This window comes from Diospyros lotus, chromosome 5, assembly GCF_014633365.1.
Source record: "Diospyros lotus cultivar Yz01 chromosome 5, ASM1463336v1, whole genome shotgun sequence".
NCBI lineage: Eukaryota > Viridiplantae > Streptophyta > Magnoliopsida > Ericales > Ebenaceae > Diospyros > Diospyros lotus.
In genome coordinates, this window is record NC_068342.1 from 41,505,201 (window position 1) to 41,530,943 (window position 25,743).

Consider the following 25,743-nt stretch of genomic DNA (forward strand, 5'->3'; position numbering starts at 1 on the left):
CAAGTTCATAATAAATATACATTATTTAAAAATAATATACATTTATCGTCTCATAACCATTGTGCCAATGACAATGATTAATATTATCCTTTACATTTATATGTAAACTTTGAAAGGTCACAAGATGTGTTTTTAAGTATATAATTAAGTAATTTTAAAATTTACATTAATATATGTCATACTAGTTTCCGTTAACAAAAATCAAAAGAATAACTAAATTTTAACAAAAATCAGTTTAACAACTATAGTGGCAAAAATTAAAATATAATGAGTAATTTGTTACAGAATGCAACATTTAGAGACTAACAAATGTAATTTACTCTATATATAATATTTTTTATATACTTTGAAATTCTCAACAATATGCCTTAAGAAAGAGAATATTTGAATTTGATAATCTAAATTAAAAGTTGCTCTTAGATCTTGCAACCATACATATAAAAAAAGTTGCCCTGATGGTTGGACATAGCTCAAGTAGTCAGGTTATAATAAGTTAATATTCACACCAGTAGGTCATGAGTTCGGTTCCTTACTCTACGCAATAAAACAAAATCTCCAAATACGATTTATCTCTTTTGTTGAAATCGATAACACGAACAATCAGAGATCGCACAAGGGCAATAATTCTAAAGCTACCATGTTGGGTTACAATTTATAGAAAGTCTCTTTAATGCTTAAATTAGAGTGAAATAGTCATTTAAGAAAAAATAATATGAAATGGAAGGAAGTACAAAAATAGATGGATGATTTCTTATTTCCTCTGTTATTGTGGTTGTTACCTTATATGCTTGATTTTCTTTGATTTGCTAGGGACGGATTTTCTATAATAGCCCATATCATATTGTTTTTTTTTTTTTAAATGTTATTCGAATATTCATTTATAACAACTATGTATTGATGTATTATATATTTTTTATAATAATGCATAAATATCATAAAAAATATAACTATTGAGTGTTAGATATTTTACTAGTGGCTATACACGTGCTAGTTAAAAATTGCACTTGACATAAGTTTAGTTTCCATATACGATATTTAGGGTAAATCATACCTTCCGGTCACCAAATTTTGGTGTTGGTTGCAAAATGGCCACTATATTGCAATTCTTTACAAAATTTGTCTCCTATTGCTATTCCCGTTTCCCACCGTTTGCAGTTGTTGCATTCGTGGTCGACCCCTCAATCGCTGTTATTGCTGTCTCCATCAAATATATATATATATATATTACAATAAATTTATAACTTAATTGGGTTGAACTATGATTTTGTTTATCTTCACACATATGAGAACCCATTCATACGTGGTAACGGGCCACGTACACAATGAGCATGTTAGAAAAATTCTCTTTTCAACTCTTTAATGGTTTATCGATAAAGATTATTGTGATATTTTACAAAATCATTTAGTTACTTGAGACAACAATTCTCATCATAGGCTGAAGTGATATTAGACTCTAATACAATTAGGTAAATTGAAAGGCAATCTATTGAAAAGTTACCAAGAACAACAACTCTAGTAGCTCTATAGTGTATAACTCTCTACAACCAGATTGTTGAATTATAATAAGAATAGATGATTATTTAAAATGAAATTTAAAAAATATATAATAAACATGAAAATTAAGAGAAAAGAAAAAGACTTTAAATACTCATTCTTACCATTTTAGCTATTTCTTGTACAACCTTGGGCACAAAATCAATCTTTACTTGTTCAATACTCTTGTCTTGAAGCACCGCATAATTATAATTGTTTTCTCTTATCTCTCCAACCATGAATTGGGAGTCTTCAAGTCTTTTCAAACAATCTATCAATAAATAAATAAATGAGTAAAAACATGTCTATAATAAGTTAAAAAAATACTTAAATTAATTTGTATCATCAACTTTTTTCTGAGTAACAAGTGAAATTAAAATAGGAAGACATCCAATCAAGTTATACGTTGAGAGAGCTTGTAGTTACTGGAGACACAATCTTCTTTTGACGAGATTCTCTCTACTGATAATGCAGTAGAGCCCGCAACTGCAAAGTTCACTTCATGTATGAAGTTAGCCTTAATATTCTTATAGGGGTTGAGAAGTGAGAGCCCAACCGCTTTGGCTGAAAAAAATAGGATTAATATTTAATATAAATAATCAACAAAAAGAGCTGATGTTAAATTAGTATTGTCAATAACTATACTTAAGAATTCTTGCACTATTTAATTAAAAACAATTGTGTGTGTGCGTGCATGTGTATATATATATATATATATATATAAAGAGAGAGAAAGAACTCATTAAATTGAAAAGTTATAGATTATGTAATGATATAATCGATCATGAAGAGACCATTGGAACAACCAATTGTGCTATTGAAGAAGGTTTCCACAAATGGAAGTTTGATAAAATGAGTGGTAGTCTTGATAGGCTCACAAATCAAATTGCCGGAGATAAATCTCCGAGTTGATAAAATTGGTTAAAGTGACACATTTTGAGGGGTTGGGCATTGCATGAGAGAGAAAGAAGGAAGAAAAATGAACAAATAGTCATAAGCAAGACAAAAAGGTCGCTTGACATCCATTAGTATTTGTTATTGTCAGTGTTCTAAAAGGCGCTAGTCAGGCGCCAGGCGACTAGCGCCAGGCTGGGGCCTAGGAAAACTGTTTTTTTTTTTTAATTTTGTGATGTAATTTGATGTTATTTTCAATTAAATCAAAGTTGAAAAGCATTAATAATGCAACATAAACCAATAATACAACAATAATGGAATAACAAGTGAAATATAGAATTAAGTATGAGAAAACAAATTGTTGTAAATCAGTTCTAGGTTCAATAAGATAAAAGCAACAATAATGCAACATAAACCATACTTGAAGAATTTAAGTATCTAACTATCTAATTAGACTTCTTTCTCTCCATATTCTTCTAATACATGATCTTCATCAGACCAAAATCAAATTCATTGAGCTCTTGCTCATCTTCTTCTTCTTCTGATTGGAAATCATCTTCATGAAGCTCTTTCACCCTAGAACTTCTTCGAGGTTGAAGCATCTCATCTGCTCCAGATGCTTCACCAACCACTTCCCAAGTAAGCCCCGTACCAGGATCAATTTCTTCATCATCTCCTCCTTCAACAATCCATCCTTGTGCATTGCTGGCACCACTAGCAAGTAGCACATCAAGATTCCTTTCATTCTCCCTCTTTTGCTTGTTCATCAGTTTTGCATTAAATTAGACATAGACAAGATTATTCAATCGATGCACATCCAGTCTATTTCTTTTCTTCATATGTATCTACATAAATAAAATAAAAGTAATATCACTTTAAGTCTTTAAATTATAGGAATAATGAAATTAAAGTATTAAAAACGTTTTAAAGTATACACTAACTCTTTCAAAAGTGCTCCAATTTCTTTCACAACCAGACGAACTACTGGTTAATGAGAGGATCCTTATTGTCATTCGTTGCAAGTTTGGAGTGTGATTTCGATAAGTTATCCACCATTTAACTACATAGGTCAAACAAGTATAAAGTAAATAAACTTATACACAATAGAAACTAAGAAAATGATTAAATAAATTTTATACCTGGATTATAATTATCATCATTTTCTTCACACCCTTAAGTTGCCCACGATTTTCCAAAAGTTCCTTCTTTATGAGTATATTTTGGCAACTCAATATTTACAACATGACCTTGCAATTCACCATTGGCATCATAAAACATCTCCACACGGTTAAAAAATCCATCCATGACTTCATGATCAAGTTTTATACCCATATCCTTAAAAAAGTAATAGGGATTCAAAAGGTAAATCGCAAAATGTAGTGGACTATTTAGCCTATCTTTCACCCTTACTTCAATAATCTCTATAATAGGCTAATAGTTCTTGTCAAAATTATTTAGAGCCTCCTTAATAGCTTCTTTTGCATGCTTAAGCTCTCCATATAAAAAGCCCATAAAAGGCTTTTTATCTGCATCAATAATTCGAAGCACCTTCACCAAATAAGCAAAAACCTTGAGGCATAAATTCACACCATTCCAAAAAGTAATACTCATCATAGTAGCATATGTTGCTTTCCCTTTAACAGTCTTTGACCATTTGCACTCATCTCATTCAGAGCTAGTAAACATTGTCCTCATTTGAGCTTTTTTCTCCATCAAACTTTACAAAGTAAGAAAAGAAGAAGCGAATCAAATGACTCCCGGTCTCACAATATCCCTCTTCTTTGTAAATGATCTCATTAAGGACAAGGTCTTATGGTGTGCATAAATGAAGATTGTCAAACTCTTGGCCTGATCAATGACTTTTTTAAACTTCGATAGTTTTCCAATACTTTCAAGTATCAAATTAATAGTGTGAGTAGCACATGATGTCCAAAAGATATTTGGCCTCTTCAATTTCAATAATTTTGTCGCTCTCATATTGTGGCCAGCATTGTCTGTTACTACTTGGATGATATTTTGTGGGCCAACTTGTTCAATGCACTTGTCCACATATTCAAAAATGAGTTCACTTGTATGTGCTTCATCTGAAGACTCTCTGGAAGACAAAAAAATAGTACCTGCATTAGAATTAACACATAGGTTCATGATGCTCCTTTTTTTTCTGTCTGTCCAAGCATATGTCATAATGGCGCACCCATTCTGTGCCCATTCTTTTTCATGCTTCTTTAGTAATTCTTTAGTTCTATCCACTTCTCCTTTTAACAACGGTTCTCTCAACTAGTATTGACTTAAAGGTTTGAAGCCCAGGCCAAATTGACCAACTGCCTCAACAAACAATTTGAAGCTATCATGATCTATAGCATTGAAAGGAATACCAGCTTCATACACCCATCTAGCACAATACTCACGAACAGTCTATGTTTTTTCCTTAAAGAGTACTTCATTGATATTTTACTGCTTTTTCGTCAAACAAGTTTCAGGACTGATGGATGTCGCAAACTTATCCATAGGGCCAAGAGTATGGGACGTTTTTTTTCTACCTAACTCTTTCAATTCATCTTCATCATCCCCCATTCAGAAATATTAACAGAAGATCTCATCAAATCTTCCTCATTCTTATTCTTCTTCTTACTCTTTGCCTCGACAATAACATTCTTGCATTTGACTTTATCATCTGGAGAAGATTTTGGACATTCAGAAACATTTCTAGAAATATAACCTATGTGTTCTTTTATTCTGTAAACTCCGCCAGACATAACTTTACCACACAACTTATATTTAACTTTATCCATATTCTTCAGATCAAATAACATTTCATATTCCCATCCAATATCATTGAACTTTCTTTTAAAAATCGAAGTTGCATCAGACGATGCTCCTGTATTTCGAGTCCCATCCGACATTTTTAATTTAATTGAAGAAACTTGCAATAGAAACCTATATATAAGCAATAACCTCACTTAATATTCAAAATAACAAAAACATATCATGGCTGTAAAATAATCAAATGATTCAAATTAAGACAATAAAATAACAAAATAATTTATGTTTTACAATATAATAAAAACAAAAATATAATCAATAATAAAAACATCAATATACTATAAACAAACAGCAGATTTTTTGAAAATATTATAGAATATATATAATTAATAATAAAAACTAAATATAAATCTAATAATTATATATAAATAGAAAATAAAATAAAATAAAATAAAAAATAAAAAACATAAAAAAGAAACCAGAAACGTAGCAAACGCACAACCCACAGAAAGAGGGAGAAAGATAGGTTACGAGTCGATAGACATGGAGCTTGCCGCGGCGGAGATGGAGCTCGACGGCGAGGACAAGGGCGGTGACGATGAAGCTTAGCGGCAAGGATGGAGTTGGACGTAGCGACAACGGTGAGCTACTAGCGGATCAATGAAGCTTGGTGGCGTTGAGGCAGCAGCGTTGAGGTGAGAAGAGAGTGAAGAGGGAGAGACGTTAACAGGTTCGATTTATGATTTAGCAAAAAAAGCCCTAAAAAGTTGATATTTAAAGTCGAAAAAAGCCTTAGGCGTGCTGGCCGACTAGGCGCCGCCTGGGCCGCCTAGGTGCCCAAGTCGGTCGATTACTCGGGTCGGCACCTAGGAGGCCCGACTAAGGCAATTTTGGGGCGGCCAGCGGCCGCCTAGCGCCTAACCCGATTTTTAGAACACTGGTTATTGCAAAGAACTAAAATTGCAAGTACTAACACACTATAGATAGTACGTAGTTAATCATTGCATGAATGTGTATTAGAGTAGTGAATAAATAGAGAGAGAGAGATATGACACAAATAAAAACCCACCAAAATATGGATTTTGAATTCCATAATCTAACATAATTCATTGTCACGAAACAAGAGGAAGACCAAAGTTTGATAAAATTTTGCTGCACAGATTAAGTAAATTTGGCTATTTTCTTTCCAATATTAATTATAGGCTTTACAAATTCGAGCTAGTAGTTTGTTAGGCTGTTAAAGTGTAATGGGGGTTAGAATATGACAAAATAGTCTGTTAGAGAGATGATTTGTTGTGGCAGCACCTATGAGATCTCTATATAAAGTATAAACTATGTCAGTCTCCTGCAATGATATCAATCAAATTATTCAAAATTAGATTCCTATTCTCTCTCTTTTACTCCTTACTCTCTATCCTCTCACTCTCCCTTCCCTTCCAATCCCTTCTCTTTTCTTCTTACAGGTCTCTAATGACTCCTTCTAATTCACATCGAATTAGAAGGACAAAAGTTGTCACAGCCCAACTGTGACATTTTTAAAGATATGACACAAACCAAAAACCTACCAAAATATGATTTTGGATTCCATAATTCAACTTAATTTTTAAAGATATGACACAAACAAATACCCACCAAAATATGGTTTTGGATTCCATAATCCAACATAAATTGGTTTTTCAATCTAATTATAAGATAAGTTTTCAAATTTTAAACTTTGTTTGAAGAAATTCATATGTGAGTCAACTTCACATATTTCAATATAATATGGTTTCGTTTTTAAAATAGAACGCAATGTATATATGGATTTGTTTTTACAAATTCACCCCTCAATTTTTTGTTTCAACTTAGTGGCCTTTCGGCTCCCAAATTTTGAACAATTTTTAAAATTTTTTGTATAGAAAGGTGATTAATAAATTTTAAAATTACATTATTAAAATTACATTAATACCGCCTAATTCTTGATGGGCCTAATTTGGTTTCTTCTTTTTTTAATTTTCAAATTTTATTATTCTATTTTCTATTTCATAATTAATTAAAAAAATAAAAAAAACCATAAGCTTAGATGCCACCGATTAAATCATACAAAGTTCACTCAACTATATTATGTTAATTTGTCCCTTTGCTGGAATAGTTTAAAAATGGACTAAATTTATGAATAGATATTGTTGAGAGGGTATGCATGTTTGTGTATTGATGTTAAAACTTCTGTTAACTTCAGCTGTACTGCCAAAAGAGTACGCAGCGTATACAGGGTAAGGCTTGATGGTAATTGTGAAACAGTGAGAATGCATCAGATTTTTTTGTTCTTCCTGAACTTCCTTTCTTGTGTATTCTGTTTTGTTTTGTTTGCTTGTATCTTGTTTTACCATATATTTGGAGAGTTCATGGATATGGAGAACAATTGGAAAGACTACAAGTCACTGAAGTTCATATTCAATAATAATAATGTTAAAGCATAAAATTTAAGATAATGAGGGTCTTCACCAGATAAATAGAGGTTTATTTATTTATTTTTTGGGTGAAAACAGCAAAATGGTGGCTAAGGCACGCCGGACATGATATTCAAGGGAGTCTGATTGTTCACCATGTCCTAGGCTGGGTGATCTTAAAAGTTCTGTTGCTGGGTTGTCTTTTAGAAAAATTTATTTTCATTGGTAATCAATTTTAGTTGCCAATGATACCAAATAAGGTATCATAGGCAAACCTGGAGTCTTCATTTAGGTTAATCAAAAGAGGCAGCATCAATTTTAGTTCCCGAGTTTCTCACTCAGGTCAGTAAACCAAATAAGGTAGCATTAATTTTGTTAATGTATTTATCATTTTATGCTTGAATTGGGATGTTGAATTTTAGTTTTATTTTTGTTTTCTTAAACAAAATATTCAAAGAGTATTTTAAATAATCATTTTATTAACAAGACATCGAAACACAATACATTAAAATAATACAAAAAATTGGAATCTTCTTCCCTTATTTGGTCAATTTATTAAATAAACAAATATTATAAAAATAGAAAAAAATTATAATATAATAACAACAATAATAAATTTGAAAATGAGAACAAAAAGGTAAGTGACACACTACTGCCAAATCAGGTTATATATGGCAGCGTGATGTTTGAGACAACTTTATAAATCAACCCAAATGGTGAGACCAAAACCAACGTATCCTATTTGTGTTGGATTTATAGTTGTTAAATTCTCGATTTTACGGGTACAATTTTACGATTTTTTACACCAAAAACCCTTATGATTTTACAATTTTGAAGTTGAATCGCACTCGATTTTACGATTTTACATGTCGGATTTACGATTTTAACACCCTTGGTTGGATTTTGGAATCCTATTGATATTGTAATCAAATTTTGACAGATCTCTTCAAACAAATCTCATCTTATAAATGGATTTATAAACCAAATTCTGTTTGGATTTTGGAATCCTATTGATATTGTAATCAAATCTGGACAGATCTCTTCAAACAAAGCTTATCTTATAAATGGATTTAGAAACCAAATTCTGTTTGGATTGTGCAATCTAAAACCATATTCTACTGGGTTTAGTATTTGTTTGTCTCATCTCTCCCTATATATACACTGCCCTACTGCACATTCCTTTGTCCATCAATCACTAACTACGAAGGTGTAAGTGTCTATCGCGTACAATTACGTACTTGCTGCGAGTTGAGATCTCTAGAACAATTAATTAATGGCTGCCAAGCGAATGCTTTTTTCCCTACTCCTACCCCTTTGCTCCCTCTTCTTCTTCCTCCTTTCCAATCCATGCAATGCCCACCACCTCAAGATATGTCACTTCGACCAGATTTATCAGCTCGGAGATTCCATCTCTGACACTGGCAACTTGATTCGTGAGCCCATCGGGGCAAACACTCCCTTTGCCAAACTTCCATATGGTGAAACCTTCTTCAGTAGCGCAACCGGTCGTTGCTCCAACGGCCTACTAATGATAGATTATATCGGTACGTAATATATTACTTTTTAATTCATTGACTTACATCTCTCTCTCTTCCTATATATGTTTGTGTGTGTATATGATTGTTTTTGATTAAATATTGCACGAATTCTTGATATGATTGGCAACAATAATATAACATTAATTCTTTGCGCTGACTAATTATATTAAGTGTAATATTTTTTCTTTTCAGCCGCTTCGGCTGGACTCCCACTTCTCAACCCCTACAAGAATGCTGAAGCTGACTTCAGACATGGGGTGAACTTTGCTGTTGCTGGCTCTACTGCATTACCGGTAGAGAATCTAGCTAGCAAGAAGATTGTGTCTCCAGTAACTACAAGCTCTCTTAACGTGCAACTTGATTGGATGTTTTCCCATTTTAATTCCACTTGCCACACAGAAAGAGGTTGGTGATGCAATTTCATTTAAACATAAATAAATTTTGTTATGTTATTAAATCAATCTTTTAACTATTATATACATGTTTTTATTTATTTATTTACTTATTTTATCACTCAGATTGTTTGGAGAAGCTTAAAGACTCCCTATTCATGGTTGGAGAGATAGGAGGAAACGATTACAACTATGCATTGCTTCAAGGCAACAGTATTGAGCAAGTAAAGACTGATTTGGTGCCTGAGGTTGTCCAAGAAATAGCCAGAGCTGTAAGAGTAAGTATTTTTAAGTTTTTTTCTTCTTTTTCTCTTAATTTTCAAGTTTATTATATTTTCTTTTGAGTTTCAATACTTGAAATAATTACCTATCATCAATTCTAATTATAATTCTACAATGTGGTTATAGAGAGTCATAAGCTATGGAGCTGTTAGAGTTGTCATCCCCGGTAACTTTCCAATAGGTTGCCTTCCAATTTACCTAACTGCATTTGAGACCAACACGACTGCAGCCTACGATGGAAATCACTGTCTCAAGAACCTAAACAGTTTTGCAAGCTATCACAATAATCTTCTACGGGAAACCATCAAAGAGCTGAAGAAAGAATTCCCCAATGTGGTTATTGTGTATGGTGACTACTACCACACATACAAGTGGCTTCTCAAGAATGCTGTTGCTTTTGGTAAGTCAATAACTAGAAGAAAATAAGTTATACTGATTTAAGTAGGAATAGAATCTTTTTTTTTTTTTCTTTTTTGCTGAGAAGTAAGAAGTTTTTAATTGTACATACTAACCTTTTTTTACTAAATTTGTTTCATATAGGATTTGACCCAATGTCAACACAGAAGTCTTGTTGTGGAACTGGAGGAAACTATAATTTCAATCTCAATAAAATGTGTGGACAAGATGTTTCAGCTTGCTTGAATCCAAACCAATATATCAGCTGGGATGGGATTCACTCTACGCAAGAGGCATATCGGATCATGGCTGAAAGGCTTCTCCAAAAGATCTTCCCGCAGCTTCATTGTAGCATTTAGTTGTTCTGCCTTTAGATTAAGTTCTTTTTCTTTTTCTTTTCAAAGTAGATTAAGTTCTTTTTCATTGTATTGTTTAGTTGGTCTTTTCTTGGATTAAGTTTTCATTGCAGTGTTTTAGGTTGGTCTTCTCTTAGATTAAGTTCAATTATGTAGTTAGCATATAGTTTAAGAATTTGACTGTACAATATTTCTGTTTTCATGTTCATAATAAAATTCGAATTTGCCTTTTGCCTTAAATGGTGTGTTTATATCTACATATCAACAAAACAATAAGTTCAAAGAAAGTCATCCAAATAAAAAATGCAGATTGAAGCACAGTAAACAAAAATCTGCAAAGATTAAGATAAATTCTAGCTGATTGAAGCACAGTAGATAAAAGGAAAAGTGGTGTCTTCATTCCAGATAAATTCCAGAGATTAAGATAAAATTATCAAAAATCAAAACCTGAATATTCAAGCAATTCTGAGCCACCCTTTACCACCTTTGTTGACCCATCGGATCCATCGCCCATCTCAGTTTGATTCCCATTGCCATTACTGTTACACCAAATCCTACTCATAATTTGCAGATACAATTAACTGCAATTCGAGAATGTAGATCTGTACATGATTTTAAGAATTTTCATATGCTATATATATAAACATTAAATTATCAAGAGGGACAAACACCAGATCATGATGTGCCAATTGAGTTGTGGCTGTCAATCTGCAAGTGCCAAAAAGGAAGAATCATATCCATAAACTATAAAAATCTCAATCACCCATTTCCATGGAAGAATTCCAGATCGCATGCAAGATTTTTTTAATATGCTCTTAAAGGATCGTGAATCATGATCCTACACAATCCTACTTAAAGCAACATTCATGTATAAATAGAGATGATCTTTTGCGAGCTAAAATCCATATACCCAACTGTCACAACCCCAGCGACATATTAGTAATTGTAGTAGTAATGCAATTGTTTTATTGTACTCTATTACTGCTATTCATGATTGTACCTTTCAGTTAAACACTGAAACTGAAAGATAGGAGCCTCTAAATAGGCTAAGTCTAGAGGATGGGAAGTTTTGTTGAGTAATAACAGATTCTTTCCCTCTCAAATTCTCTCTCTCCCCCAATCTCTTCCGAATTCCCTGACAAAACCTAGGCTAAGTCCAGATACCTGACATTTGGTATCAGAGCCAGGTTGATTCCCGGTTGTGAGTCAGGAGATCTTAGCAATGAACTGGAGTCAAAGTTTGAGGCGAGCATTGGTGATGGCAGAAGGTACATGAATGAAGCAACTTGAGGCAAGAATGGAGGCAATGGTACTTGGATTGAGGCAGATTCAAGAAGAAGTTAATTGCGGCAGAGAAGAAAGCACTGCAACCAGAGAAAGTGTGCAGAGAGAGCTTGATAAAAACAGAGAAACTCCTGATAATTTGGGCCAAAGGATGAACAGCATTTTTAACATCCTGTCGAAATTGCCTCAATTTAGCTTACCAGTGGATTTTCCACCTAGATCCACTGCCGATCCAATCCTATCTGGCGATGGAATTCTTCCTCAAGTTTCCAGAATGCAAGAAGCTGAGGATTTACCGGTTTTGGAGCCAGCAATCCAGGTAAGAGGTTCTTCTCAAACCTCTCCTTATATGCCCATTGCCAGGGTTGGAGACACCACTTTTTGAAGGATCAAAACTGAGATTGTGAATCCGCATGTGCGAGAGGCTTTTTCAATATTATAATATAGTAGAAGGATAGAAGATCAACCTTGCAACAGGCTATCTCAATGATAGGGCTGACTTGTGGTATCAAGGTTGGATCAAGATGAGGAGATCTGAGGCTAATTGGACTGAGTTTGTGGAGGATCTATGTGTGACCAATTGGGAGAGAAGTCAATGACCAATGTGATTGAAGAATTTAATAAACTAAAACAGGACAGATTAGTGATGGAGTGTCAGGTCCGGTTTGAAGAATTAAGGTCCTTGATGTTGACTTCACAACCTGCTTTAACAGAGCAGTACCTTGTTTCCATTTTCATCAGTGGCCCCAAGGATGAACTAAGGCCAACTGTCAAAATGATGCAGCCTGCAACTGTTAAGCAGGCTGCTGAGAAGGCAAGGTTACAGGAGCTTGCATTAGAAGCAATTTTCAAAAAGCACAAGATCCTAACAGAAAGTCATCCTTTGATCAGTTAGGAGTTGGAAGAAAATTCCTGGACTGCAACCTCAGGACTATAAGGAAAATTTGAAGCCTAGGGCTTATACTAACCCTAATTCGATCAAATTTTCTATTGTGGAGCAAAGGAGACAGTTAGGATTACGCTATAGATGTGGAGAAAAATATAGTCCAGGACACCAGTGCAAAAGACAATTATTATATATGGAAGGACTAGATGAAGAAAAAGAGTAGGAGCAAGCAGAGGTTGGATGAAGAAATAGTACCCAGTTGCTGTAATTTCTTGGGGCCGAGACCCTAGGAACATATTAGTAATTGTAGTAGTAATGCAATTGCAGTATTGTACTCTATTTCTGCTATTCATGATTGTACCTTTCAGTTAAACACTGAAACTGAAAGATAGGAGCCTATAAATATGCTAAGTCTGGAGGATGGGAATTATTGTTCGGTAATAACATATTCTTTCCCTCTCAAATTCTCTCTCGCCCTCTGTTCCCTCTGAATTCTCCCTCCATTCTTGATTCTTCTGATTTCTCCCTCCCTTTCTATTCTCTCTGCCCCGATTTCTTCCAAATTCCATAACAAACCCTAGGCTAAGTCCAGATACCTGACACCAATTATTAGGACTCTAGTCCTAACTAATGTTTTCTTTGAAAATAGAATTGGAAATGAGGGAGAAATATGAAGAATTGAGGGAGAAACAGACAAAATAGTAGGGAGAATCAGACAGAAATGAGGGAGAAACTGACAGAAAGTAGGAAGAAACAGAGAGAACAATAGGGGACAATAGTCCCGATTCCTACATACGTTATTAATCTTTTACATCAAAGCAACAAATTAACACGATAGAATTGGGGAAACTTTGCATGAAACTGGGGAAGATAGCGACTGACCTGTATTGTAAGGCGCGGTGGACCATATATGTTGGGATTCAAGATTCTCTCTCCGCCATAAGCATGAAGAAGCATCGAATAGGACGAGACGAATTGGGGATTCAGGATTCTCTCTCCGCCACAAGGCGCGGTGGACTGTATGTATTGGGATTCAAGATTCTCTCTCCCCCATAAGCATGAAGAAGAAAGATAGCGACTATTCTTCGGTCTTTGACCCATTCGCAGCAAGCAATCAATCAATCGCAAAGGCAAATCTGCAAGAAACAGATGCGTAAAAGGAAAAAGAAAAACAAAAAGATGAAGCCATCAGTAACTATTTGAAGATTGTAAGCAAGGAATAAATTAACAAGAAGTTATTTACATGATGATGATGCCAAAACTGTAAGCCCGTCAATTGGCGCCGGAGCCCGATCGATCGTCGAGAGCCTCGAACCCTAGAAGAAGAAGAAGAAGGGAGGGAGAGGCATTTTTGGAGGCAAATGTGCAACAATGCCCGAACAGTTGATGTACGAAATGACCGAACGGAATGAAACCCGCTCAGTCAAGATTCGAATCTAAAATAAAGTCCGCCAAGCACAATGTTATTAAAATTAAAATAAAAAATAATTAAAATTATAATATAAAAATTAACTTAAATTAAAATTAAAATATAAAATATAATCAAATTGAAGTCCGCAGCGGCGGACTTCATTTTGAATGAAGTCCGTCTGCTGCTATGCGGGTGAATTTCATCCACCCAGCAGCCCGCTCGCTACTGGGCGGGCGGACTTCAGCAGCCTGCTCGCTGCTCGTTACTAGTTGAAGTTCGCCCGTTCAGTTTGGGCGGGCTTTATCGATGATGAAGTCCGTCCAACTTTTATTTAGAGCAGCAGTTTCAATGTGAGGATATTTTTGTCTTTTAATACTTTTAGTCATCCTATACGTCAACTAATTCGGGCAAAGTAGCATTATTCCTGCAAGAAACAGAGGGATCGCCAGGGAAATTAACAGTTTTACATTTAAATTAATATTTTACTTGCGGTTTTGTTAATGGGCCGTGCTATAGTGCTCGAACGATTGACACGCGGAATGACCAAACGGAATGAAACCCGCTCGGCCAAGATTCGATGGACTTCATCTAAGATAAAGTCCACCAAGCACACTGTTATAAAAATTAAAATAAAAAATAATTAAAATTATAATATGAAAATTAACTTAAATTAAAATTATAATTATAATCTATATCTATATATATATTATAACAAAACAGCCGCCAAATTATTTTCTCGCCCATTTTCAGTTTCTATTTTGATATTTTATTATGTTTTGTTTATTTTTTTTCTTATCCAAAATAGAATTTTCGTAAATCATTAATTAAACCTAGATTTGTGAAAAATATGTAGTTCTTGGAATATGTAGATAATGTTTTTTAGCTAAAAAGTGTTTGGAGAATGTGTAAGCATGGTATATGAAGAGACAAGATATAATCTATATTATTAATTTTTAAATATTAATATAAAATTTTAATTAAAATAAATTACAGAAAAATAAAACTTTTTTAAATCGAGAGAAATTTTGAGATATCAAGTATTACCATCGAATATTGACTGCCAAGTAAAATTTTTTTAAAACTAAATTTAATTTTTTATTTTATTTTTCATAATTTATCTCTCATTCCCTCTCAATAAAACCACCACTACTTACTCTAAAACCCTTAATTAGTTTCAAAATCATGCAAAAAAAGTACAAATTTTATATATGTTTATGTTATTAATTATTTTTAAAAAATAATTAGTTGGTAGGTTATGTTAAATTAGTTATTTAGGCAAAAATTAATTATTTTAAATAAGTCGTTTAAGTTATTTTGACAAAATTAATATTTTGTATAGGCTATTTATATTTATCATATGTTGTCATATTTTTTTTAAAAAATTTATTATGTTTTATATTTTAATTATTGACAGCAGAAATATGTGAAGTCATATATGGATAATTAATTTTGAAATTTTAATTATTATAATTTATATAATTAATTGATTATTTAAATTATTTTTATTTTTATATATAGTTTAATTAATTTAATTTTTTTATAATTTTAAATGTTATAATTTTATATATAATTTAAATATTATAATTTTATTTTTTAACTTTATTTTTTTTATTGCTTTCTTAAAAATTGACATGTCTTGAATGTGGTAATTGATTATCAAGAGGAATATGTAAAGTATGTATGGATAATCAATTTCAAAAATTTATTATTGTCATTTATATAATTAATTAATTATTTAAATTATTTTTATTTTATATATAGTTTAATTAATTTAAATTTATTTTTTAAAATTTTAAATGTTATAATTTTATTTTTTTAACTTTATTTTTTTATTACTTTCTTAAAAATTTGATCGTCTTGAATGTGGTAATTGATTGGTAGGAAAAATTTGTGAAGTCATGTATGGATAATTAATTTTAAAAATTTGATTATTATAATTTATATAATTAATTAATTATTTAAATTATCTTTATTTTATATATAGTTTAATTAATTTTAATTTATTTTATTATAATTTTAAATGTTATAGTTTTATATAATTTTATAGTTTAATTAATTTAATTTAATTTTTTTAAATTTTAAATGTTATAATTTTATATATAAGTTAATTGATTATTATCATTTATTTAATTAGTTTAATCGTGCTTTTGATTTTCAATCAATTAATTTTAATCATATTTCTGGTTTGTTGTGAACAAGTTTTGTGTAACAACTTAGGCTGCGTTCTCTTTACTGTTTTCAAGTTATTTTTAGTTTTCAATTTTTTAAAATAATCAAAACACGTTCTCTTTACTATTTTTAAAAATGCATTTTTGAAAACAAAAAAAAATTGTAAAGAAAACTCAAAATAACAAAAAGTTGTTTTGAGTGTTTTCGACAAAAACAAATTCAAAACTCAAATTACAAAATTCATTAACTTTAAAATGTAGATATTTTTTTAATAATTTATAAACATTAAATATTTTTAATTTACTGAATAATTAAATTTATTGAATAAAATATCATTAAAAAATTATTTTCAAAATTTTAAAGAGAATGCGTTTTCTAATTTTTTGTTTTGAAAAATAGTTTTTCAAAATGACATAAAGAACGCGTTTCCAATTTTCTAAAAACAGACTACCAAAATAGAAAACTGAAAATGAATTCAAAACTCAAAACTAAAAATTGAAAAGTAAAAAAAATACAGCCTTAATTTTTTGAAAATCGTCCTAGCATTAAGTTTTTCAATTAATAGTTATTTTTTAACTTTATTTTTTTTGTTACTTTCAAAAAAATTTGACCTATCTTAAATGTGGTAATTAATTGTGAGGGAGAAGATGTGAAATCATGTATAGATAATTAATTTTGAAAATTTGATTATTATAATTTATATAATTAATTAATTATTTAAAATATTTTTACTTTATATATATCATTTAATTAATTTAAATTTATTTTTTTAGATAAGTCGTTTAAGTTATTTTGACAAAATTAATATTTTGTATAGGCTATTTATATTTATCATATGTTCTCATATTTCTTTTAAAAAATTTATTATGTTTTATATTTTTATTGTCAGCAAGAGAAATATGTAAAGTCATATATGGATAATTAATTTTAAAATTTTGATTATTATCATTTATATAATTAATTGATTATTTAAATTATTTTTATTTTTTTATTTATATAGTTTAATTAATTTAAATTTATTTTTTTATAAGTTTAAATGTTATAATTTTATATATAGCTTAAATATTATAATTTTATTTTTTAACTTTTTTTTTGTTACTTTCTAAAAAATTTGACCTGACTTGAATGTGATAATTGATTGCCAACATGTATAGATAATCAATATTTAAAGTCATGTCAATGTAAACAGATTTTGTCTAACAGTTTAATTTTTTAGAAGTCGTCATAACATTAAGTTTTTCAATTAATAGTTATTTTTTAACTTTTTTTTTTATTGCTTTCTAAAATTTTTGACATATCTTGATCGTGATAATTAATTGTTAGGAAGAAGATGTGAAATCATGTATAGATAATCAATTTTGAAATTTTGATTAATATAATTTATATAATTAATTGATTATTTAAATTATCTTTATTTTTTATATATAATTTAATTAATTTAAATTTATTTTTTATAATTTTATATATAACTTAAATGTTATAATTTTATTTTTTAACCTTTTTTTTGTTGATTTTTTAAAATTTGACATGTTTTGAATGTGGTAATTGATTGTCAGGAGGAATATGTGAAGTCATGTATGAATAATCAATTTTAAAAATTTGATTATTATCATTTATGTAATTAATTATTTATTTAAATTATCTTTATTTTATATATAGTTTAATTAATTTAAATTTATTTTTTTTTATAATTTTAAATGTTATAATTTTATATATAACTAAATGTTATAATTTTATTTTCTAACATTATTTTTTTTGTTGTTTTCTTAAAATTTTGACCTATCTTAAATGTGGTAATTGATTGACATGAGAAATATGTGAAGTCGTATATGGATAATCAATTTTGAAAATTTGATTATTATCATTTATATAATTAATTGATTATTTAAATTATCTTTATTTTATATATAGCTTAATTAATTTAAATTTATTTTTTATAATTTTAAATATTATAATTTTATATATAACTTAAATGTTATAATTTTATTTTTTAACTTTATTTGCAAACGTAGTGAAGTTTTTAATGTGATGAAGTTGGTAATTAACCCTAATTTGATCTCTAAGTGCACGTGTATGCTAGAAACAAGTCATGTTAGTATAGTGTTTAAGGTTTGCAATGTGTTAAGAATGACTATGTGCTAAAATATGTTCTAACGTGTTATGCCCATCTTTCTCAACAGCAAGAGTCTGATCTTTATTGAAATATTGAAAATACTAAAATTAAGAAGAAAAATGTGCTTCATCAATTTTCATAATTTAATGTTTATATTTGTAAAATAAGTTTGGAGGTTCCTAATATGTATGATGTAAATACTAATTAATGACATTATATTCTAGATTTTTTCATCTAATGATGAGCTTATTACGTCGTTGAAGTCGGGTCATGAGTTATAAATACATTGAAAAACTATGAAAGGTGTTTTACCAAAAAGACTCTATTTGGCGATTTGTTGACTAATGCAACTAAGAAAATTCAATCGATGATCAAGAAGGAGAATAACTGAAAAAAGTTTATTTGATTGGTTTCGGATTATAATTTTTTTTTTTATTATAACCTATTCCTATAAAACTTTTGAGATTGTTTTGTTAATTGCTATTGAATTTTATTTATTGACTTTTGTTATAATTTCTTATGCAAGGTAAACTTGGTTTGCTGATTTTTTATTTCTAAATATTTTGGTTGTTGTTGGGTTTATATCTAGGCAATTTGTTTGATCTACATGTTTTTTGTTTTCTTTTATTATGTAGTTTTTTTCTTTTTTTTTACTGATTCACACTTATGTATTTGCTCATTTTTCATGTTCTTTCACTTCTATTTATTTGTATATTTTTTTTAGTCCACTAATTTATAGTGGGTGTCTAACATTCCTAAGTACATTCTTACCTGCATTTTTCTTTCACTGCACAAATTATTCTTTTCAATGTATTGCTAAAGAATTTATCATAATTTAGCTATAATTTAATAACATGCATAATATTGAAATAATAACGAACGAAAAACATCTTCAATCAAATAATTAATAAAACGGATCGAGAAATCATCATTTATATTGAGTAATCAACTACTTTACTACTGAGAATTCAGAATAAAATATGCCACATTTTTAGTGTTTCATGTATCAAAGTGAAAATATTGTGTTAGAAATGGTAGATGTTAACCCCACTCTAACAAGTCACGAATATTATATACGTTGGATACAATCTGTTGTTAAATACACACATATGTGTTGTTGTATGTTTGTTCATTTCTCACGATTGTAACATAATTATTTTGTTTATTTTCTACTTCTTTATTATGATTTTTATTTATTATAACTACTGAATTATGTAACTTCTGGTTTAACGATTATATTTTTTCTTGTGATATTCATGCATCGCACGGGTGATGCACTAGTATAAAATATAATCAAATTGAAGTCCGCGGCTTTTGAATGAAGTCTGCCCGCATAGCAGCTGGCAGACTTTATCTAAGTTGAAGTCCACTTGCTGCTATGCGGGCAGATTTCATTCGCCCAGCAGCCCGCCCACTGTTGGGCGTTGAAGTCCGCCCGTTCAATTCGGGCGGGCTTCATCGATGATGAAGTCCGCCCGACTTTTATTTAGAGCAACAATTTCAAGATGATGATATTTTTGTCTTTTAATATCTTTAGTCATCTTATACGTCAACTAATTCGGGCAAAATAGCATTATTCTTTGTTAATAGCGTTGTAAGATGTATTTAATATATTTTATTTTTTAATATTTAAATATTTTTAGTAATTAATAATAAATGTAAATAGTTATTATTATAAAAATATTTAAACGTTAAAACTAAAATGTATTAAATACACTTTAACGAATATTTACTTGTTAACAAAATTCTTTATTTACTTGAAATGGGCATCTGCCTAAATAGCCGAAGTCCATAATCGATCCTTTGACCTATATAGTGAACCTAATAATAAATTTCACCTTATTGCACTATGCTTTATTCTTTCTTTTTATTTCTGTTGATGATGGTTAGCCGATGCATGATGATTTGGGTTATGGTTTCAAGATAGAAAGCTAAATGATAGCAACTTGGAAATCAGGTTATTAGATCAATTAAGATAATTGTCAATTTTCACATTCATACTGCCAATGCATCAAGCAGGGTAGATTTGCCACAGCCAGAAGGTCCCCATTATGGCCAAGAGCTCGTCGGGCCGGGCATAGCCAGTAATCCCCATCGTTTGCGATCATTGTAGTCGTTGTCGACCCCTCAATCGCTGTTGTAGCCACCATCAAATATATATATATATATATATATTACAATAAAATTATAATTTAGTTGGGTTGAACTATAATTTTGTTTATCTCTACACATAATTTTTGATCTTTTAATTCAAATAAATAATAACATAAAAATATATTTAATTATTTATACATAAAATAATTACAAAATACATAAAATTTTATGTTTTCTATGAATGATAAAAGAGAAGAAATATAATTATATTGTAATGAATATATGAATATGTCTTTTTATTAAAAATAAATATTATAATATTATAATTTACTGTTTGATTTTTATTTTAAAACTTAAAAATGATTTTTTTTAAATAATAACCCAAACTATGCTCTTAAAAGTTGCAAAATATATTTAATTTAGTCTAGATGGTTTTGTATAATATGTTTTTAGTTTATGTTATTATTTATTTGTATTACTTGAATTAAAAGGTCAAAAATTATATATAAAAGTGAACAAAATGATAGTTTAACCTAACAAAATCATAATTTTATTGTTTGATTTGATTATAGAAAAAATATTTAATTTAATTTAAATAAAGAAAATTTTATTTTATTATTTAATATTTGGGTTCATATATGTAATATATATATATATATATATATTATGGCAGCAACAACTAGAGCGACAGAGACAAATGACGATTGTAACAGTTGCGAACGACGAATGACGAATAACGACATGAAAGAAGTGGTGGGCGAGATTAAGAAGACCCAGAGAACAAGAGCAAGCGAGAGAGAAGGAGATGGAGGCGTCAACGGTTGGGTTGGAGGTGAACAACGACGACTGTAATGATGGCGGGTGCGACCGTGACAGGCGATCACTAGAAAGAGGTAGAAGTTGTCGACGAGAAGGAGAAATGAAAGAGATAGGGGGAAGGGAAATGGTTTTATGAGGATTTAGGTTAGTGATACGTAACGGATTTTCATTGGTTGTTATTGTACAATTAGCACGTGACTTTTATTATTTATTATATAAGTGCTATATTAGCGCCACGTTACCAACTTTGGCGAGGGGCTTGCCGAAAAATCAATTTAGTGACTATATTGCAAAATATTTCAAATTTATGTGATTACTTTGCAAAGAATTGAAGTATAATGACTACTTCGCAAACACCCTCAAAATTTGGTGACCTTGGGTATGATTTACCCTAAATATTTATATAAAGATTAGTGTTAAATTGATTTTACAATAAATGTGAGATGTTATGAATTCAAATCCTGTAAGCATAGTAATTTATTTACGAGGCTTGGTAACACAATACATTAAAATAATGAAAATTTTTGGAATCTTCTTCACTTATTTGGAATTTATTTAATAAACAAATATTATAAAAGTATAAAAAATTACAACAATAATAATAATAATAACTACATAATTATTAATGAGTAGTGAATACATCTTTTGAACAGCGTTAGAATATGAAACAAAAAGTAGACTGATAAATTTGAAAATTAGAACAAAAGGTAAATGTCTCACTGCTGCCAAAACCAACGCGTCCTATTTGTGTTGGATTTTGGAATGGTATTGACATTGTATTCAAATCTGGACAGATCTCTTCAAACAAATCTTATCTTATAAATGGATTTAGAAACCAAATTCTGTTTGGATTGTGCAATCTAAAACCATATTCTACTGGGTTTAACATTTGTTTGTCTCATCGCTTCCTATATATACACTGCCCTACAGCGCATTCCTTTGTCCATCATCAATCACTAACTACGAACACACAATTACACGTATTTTCTGTGAGTCCAGTTGTCTACAACAATTAACTAATGGCTGCCAAGCGAATGCTTTTTCCCCTACTTCTACCCCTTTGCTCCTTCTTCTTCTTCCTCCTTTCCCATCCATGCAATGCCCACCACCTCAAGATTTGTCACTTCGACCAGATTTATCAGCTTGGAGATTCCATCTCTGACACTGGTAACTTGATTCGTGAGCCCATCGGGGCTGCCACTCCCTTTGCCAAACTTCCATATGGTGAAACTTTCTTCAATAGCGCAACGGGTCGTTGCTCCAACGGTCGCCTGATGATTGATTATATCAGTACGTAATATATAACTTCTCAGTTCATTGACTTGCATATCTCTCTTTCTCTGTGTGTGTGTGAAAGAGAGAGATTGTTTTTGATTAAATAGTGCTAGAATTCTTGAGTATGATTGGCAACAATAATACAACATTGATTCTTTGCATTAACTAATTATATTAAATGTTAATCTTTTTTATTTCTCAGCCGAGGCGGCTGGACTCCCACTTCTCAACCCCTACAAGAATGATGAAGCTGACTTCAGACATGGGGTGAACTTTGCTGTTGCTGGATCTACTGCATTACCAGTAGAGAATTTGGCTAGCAAAAAGATTGTGTCTCCAGTAACTACAAGCTCTCTTAACGTGCAACTTAATTGGATGTTTTCCCATTTTAATTCTACTTGCCACACAGAAAGAGGTTGGTGATGCAATTTCATTTAAACATAAATAAACTTTGTTCTGTTATTAAATCAATCTTTTAAACTGTTATATACATGTTTTTAATTATTTATTTACTTATTTTCTCACTCATAGATTGTTTGGAGAAACTTAAAGACTCCCTATTCATGGTTGGAGAGATAGGAGGGAACGATTACAACTATGCTTTGCTTCAAGGCAAGAGTATTGAGCAAGTAACGACTGATTTGGTGCCTGAGGTTGTCCAAGAAATAGCCAGAGCCGTAAGAGTAAGTATTTTTAAGTTTTTTCTTTTTCCCTTACTTTTCAAGTTTATTATATTTTCTTTTGAGTTTTGATATTTGAAATAATTACCTATCATCGATTCTAATTATAATTCTGCAATGTGGTTATAGGGAGTCATAAGCTATGGAGCTGTTAGAGTTGTTGTCCCCGGTAACTTTCCAATAGGTTGCCTTCCAATTTACCTAACTGCATTTGAGACCAACGCGACTGCAGCCTACGATGGAAATCACTGTCTCAAGCAACTAAACAGTTTTGCAAGCTATCACAATAATCTTCTACGGGAAACCATCAAAGAGCTGAAGAAAGAATTCCCCAATGTGGTTATTGTGTATGGTGACTACTACCACACATACAAGTGGCTTCTCAAGAATGTTGTTGCACTTGGTAAGTCAATAACTAGAGACAAAGGAAATTAACTTATACTAATTCAAGTAGGAAGAGTATCTTATTTTTTTCTTTTCTTTCTTTTTGGCTGAGAAGTAAGAACTATTCAATTGTACATGCTAACCTTTTTTTTCTAAATTTGTTTCGTATAGGATTCGATCCAATGTCAACACAGAAGTCTTGTTGTGGAACTGGAGGAAACTATAATTTCAATCTCAATAAAATGTGTGGACAAGATGTTTCAGTTTGCTCAAATCCAAATCAGTATATCAGCTGGGATGGGATTCACTCTACACAACAGGCATATCGGATCATGGCTGAAAGGCTTCTCCAAAAGATCTTCCCGCAGCTTCATTGTAGGATTTAGTTGTTTTGTCTTTAGATTGAGTTCTTTTTCTTTTCAAAGTAGATTTAAGTTCTTTTTCATTGTAGTGTTTAGTTGGTCATGTCTTAGATTAAGTTCTGTTTCATTGTAGTGCTTTAGTTTGGTCTTCTCTTAGATTAAGTTCAATAATGTGGTTAGGATATAGTTCGAGAATTTGACTGTAAAATGTTGTTGAAGAATTTGAATTATCTGGAATATCAAGAATAAAAAGATGAGGATTCAAAGTCTAAATGCTTATTACTTATGTTATGGACAAGACTAGGGATAAGGTTGGTTGGAGATTAGAATCAAGAGATGAGAATTTCTAAGGAAAAGAAAGTCATCTACATATCAACAAAACAGTAAGTTAAAAGAAAGTCATCTAAATAAATAACTGCAGTTTGAAGCACAGTAAATAAAAAACTGCAGAGATTAAGATAAATTCTAGCTCATTGAAGCACAGTAAATAAAAAGAAAAAAGGGGTCTTCATTCCAGATAAGTTGCAGAGATTAGATTGAAACAGAGATCAAAACGAAGGATTCACGAAAAGTGTCTCGCTTCAAGAATTGCCGACTTAGGGTTTTTTTTTCCAGAGAGAGAGCACAAGACAAAATATCAGAATGTGCTGGATTTTAGGGCATTTGGAAGCCCTTATATATCAGCACCAAACGGACCAGAAAATGGGCTTGGGCCATCAAGGGAAACATCATGAAAGGATATGGGCTCAGCCCATAATAAAACTCAACAGCCCACAACAATTAATAATATGCATTATATATTAACAACAAATATAATGAGACATATGATTATATTAAAACAAATATAATATGCATTTCAAAATCATGAAACAACATGCCAATATTCTGATAAAATATTTAAACACATTTTGAATCACATAAAATCAACACTTCATCCTTTCTTTTCATTTCTGTTGATGATAGTTAGCCGATGCATGATGATTTGGATTATGGTTTCAAGATAGAAAGCTAAATGATAGCAAATTGGATATCATATTAGATCACTTAAGGTAATTGTCAATTTTCACATTCATATTGCCAACTTCACATCTCCAGTAAGCTAAAAAACCAATCTTATATATATCATATGCAATTGAACTAGTGAAAACAAATATCTAGCAAAAAGAGTGACTATTGAGAGGCTCATAGGTATTTGACTTATAAAAGTCTTATAAAAGATAAGACTATAGATTGAAATTACTAAGAGGTTAGAATTCATGTAGTTGATCCTAAGTAGTGGAATAAGGGCTCAATATGTTGCAAAGGAAATTTGTAGCATATGATCTTTCATGAAAATGGTGATGGGTTGGTGTATATTTTTGGAACATGAAGTTGACTTCTCTAGTGAGATGTTATATTATGTAGCCTTTAATGGAGACAAGAGGATGTTTCTGTTGCATAGTTCACTGAAGCCATCTATATATCGGAGATCAACAATCAGCTTCTGCAGTACAACATGGTATGGCCGAGGCAACATTAACTTGAGATTTTCCCCTTGCAGGGGGCAGATTCCACATGTTGAGTTGAGCACTCAGGTGAAGAGTTCCATTTGCTGAGCCATGGAAGTGCCACAACCATCCATTATAGAAAGCACAATCGCCCATTGTGAGGGTCTTCAATGACAAATACATGTCAGTCTAGCTG

The 25,743-nt window shown here is 31.0% G+C and overlaps 3 protein-coding genes across 3 annotated transcripts; 2 read left to right on the forward strand and 1 right to left on the reverse strand.

Moving 5' to 3' along the window:
* Positions 1-1,490: 1,490 nt before the first annotated feature.
* On the reverse strand, positions 1,491-14,152 carry LOC127801616 (acetylajmalan esterase-like). The gene is made up of 5 exons (XM_052336887.1): positions 13,997-14,152; positions 13,636-13,889; positions 11,031-11,137; positions 1,960-2,097; positions 1,491-1,804 (listed from the first exon to the last, which is right to left on the reverse strand). The coding sequence occupies exons 2-5, from the start codon at positions 13,659-13,661 to the stop codon at positions 1,641-1,643; spliced, it is 435 nt and encodes a 144-aa protein (XP_052192847.1). The 5' UTR covers positions 13,662-13,889; positions 13,997-14,152; the 3' UTR covers positions 1,491-1,640.
* Positions 8,744-10,812, forward strand: LOC127801615 (acetylajmalan esterase-like). The gene is made up of 5 exons (XM_052336886.1): positions 8,744-9,163; positions 9,350-9,562; positions 9,676-9,827; positions 9,958-10,231; positions 10,372-10,812. Exons 1-5 carry the CDS (start codon positions 8,893-8,895, stop codon positions 10,584-10,586), a joined length of 1,125 nt encoding a protein of 374 aa, XP_052192846.1. The 5' UTR covers positions 8,744-8,892; the 3' UTR covers positions 10,587-10,812.
* Positions 14,153-22,227: 8,075 nt separating the features above from the next.
* LOC127801614 (acetylajmalan esterase-like) lies at positions 22,228-24,320 on the forward strand. The gene is made up of 5 exons (XM_052336885.1): positions 22,228-22,649; positions 22,837-23,049; positions 23,166-23,317; positions 23,444-23,717; positions 23,870-24,320. Exons 1-5 carry the CDS (start codon positions 22,379-22,381, stop codon positions 24,082-24,084), a joined length of 1,125 nt encoding a protein of 374 aa, XP_052192845.1. The 5' UTR covers positions 22,228-22,378; the 3' UTR covers positions 24,085-24,320.
* The last annotated feature ends 1,423 nt before the right edge of the window (positions 24,321-25,743 follow it).

What these genes read in the sequence shown, in the direction of transcription:
- LOC127801615 (XM_052336886.1), top strand. Translation starts at nt 8,893, where the DNA reads ATGGCTGCCAAGCGAATGCTTTTTTCCCTACTCCTACCCCTTTGCTCC. An exon ending in ACTAATGATAGATTATATCG is followed by an intron (nt 9,164 to 9,349) that starts GTACGTAATATA and finishes TTTTCTTTTCAG; the next exon opens with CCGCTTCGGCTGGACTCCCA. An exon ending in CACTTGCCACACAGAAAGAG is followed by an intron (nt 9,563 to 9,675) that starts GTTGGTGATGCA and finishes TTTATCACTCAG; the next exon opens with ATTGTTTGGAGAAGCTTAAA.
- LOC127801614 (XM_052336885.1), top strand. Translation starts at nt 22,379, where the DNA reads ATGGCTGCCAAGCGAATGCTTTTTCCCCTACTTCTACCCCTTTGCTCC. An exon ending in CCTGATGATTGATTATATCA is followed by an intron (nt 22,650 to 22,836) that starts GTACGTAATATA and finishes TTTATTTCTCAG; the next exon opens with CCGAGGCGGCTGGACTCCCA. An exon ending in TACTTGCCACACAGAAAGAG is followed by an intron (nt 23,050 to 23,165) that starts GTTGGTGATGCA and finishes TCTCACTCATAG; the next exon opens with ATTGTTTGGAGAAACTTAAA.
- LOC127801616 (XM_052336887.1), bottom strand. Translation starts at nt 13,661, where the DNA reads ATGGTCCACCGCGCCTTACAATACAG. An exon ending in CACCGCGCCTTACAATACAG is followed by an intron (nt 11,138 to 13,635) that starts GTCAGTCGCTAT and finishes AATTATGAGTAG; the next exon opens with GATTTGGTGTAACAGTAATG. An exon ending in AGAATTGCTTGAATATTCAG is followed by an intron (nt 2,098 to 11,030) that starts GTTTTGATTTTT and finishes TATTTTTTTCAG; the next exon opens with CCAAAGCGGTTGGGCTCTCA.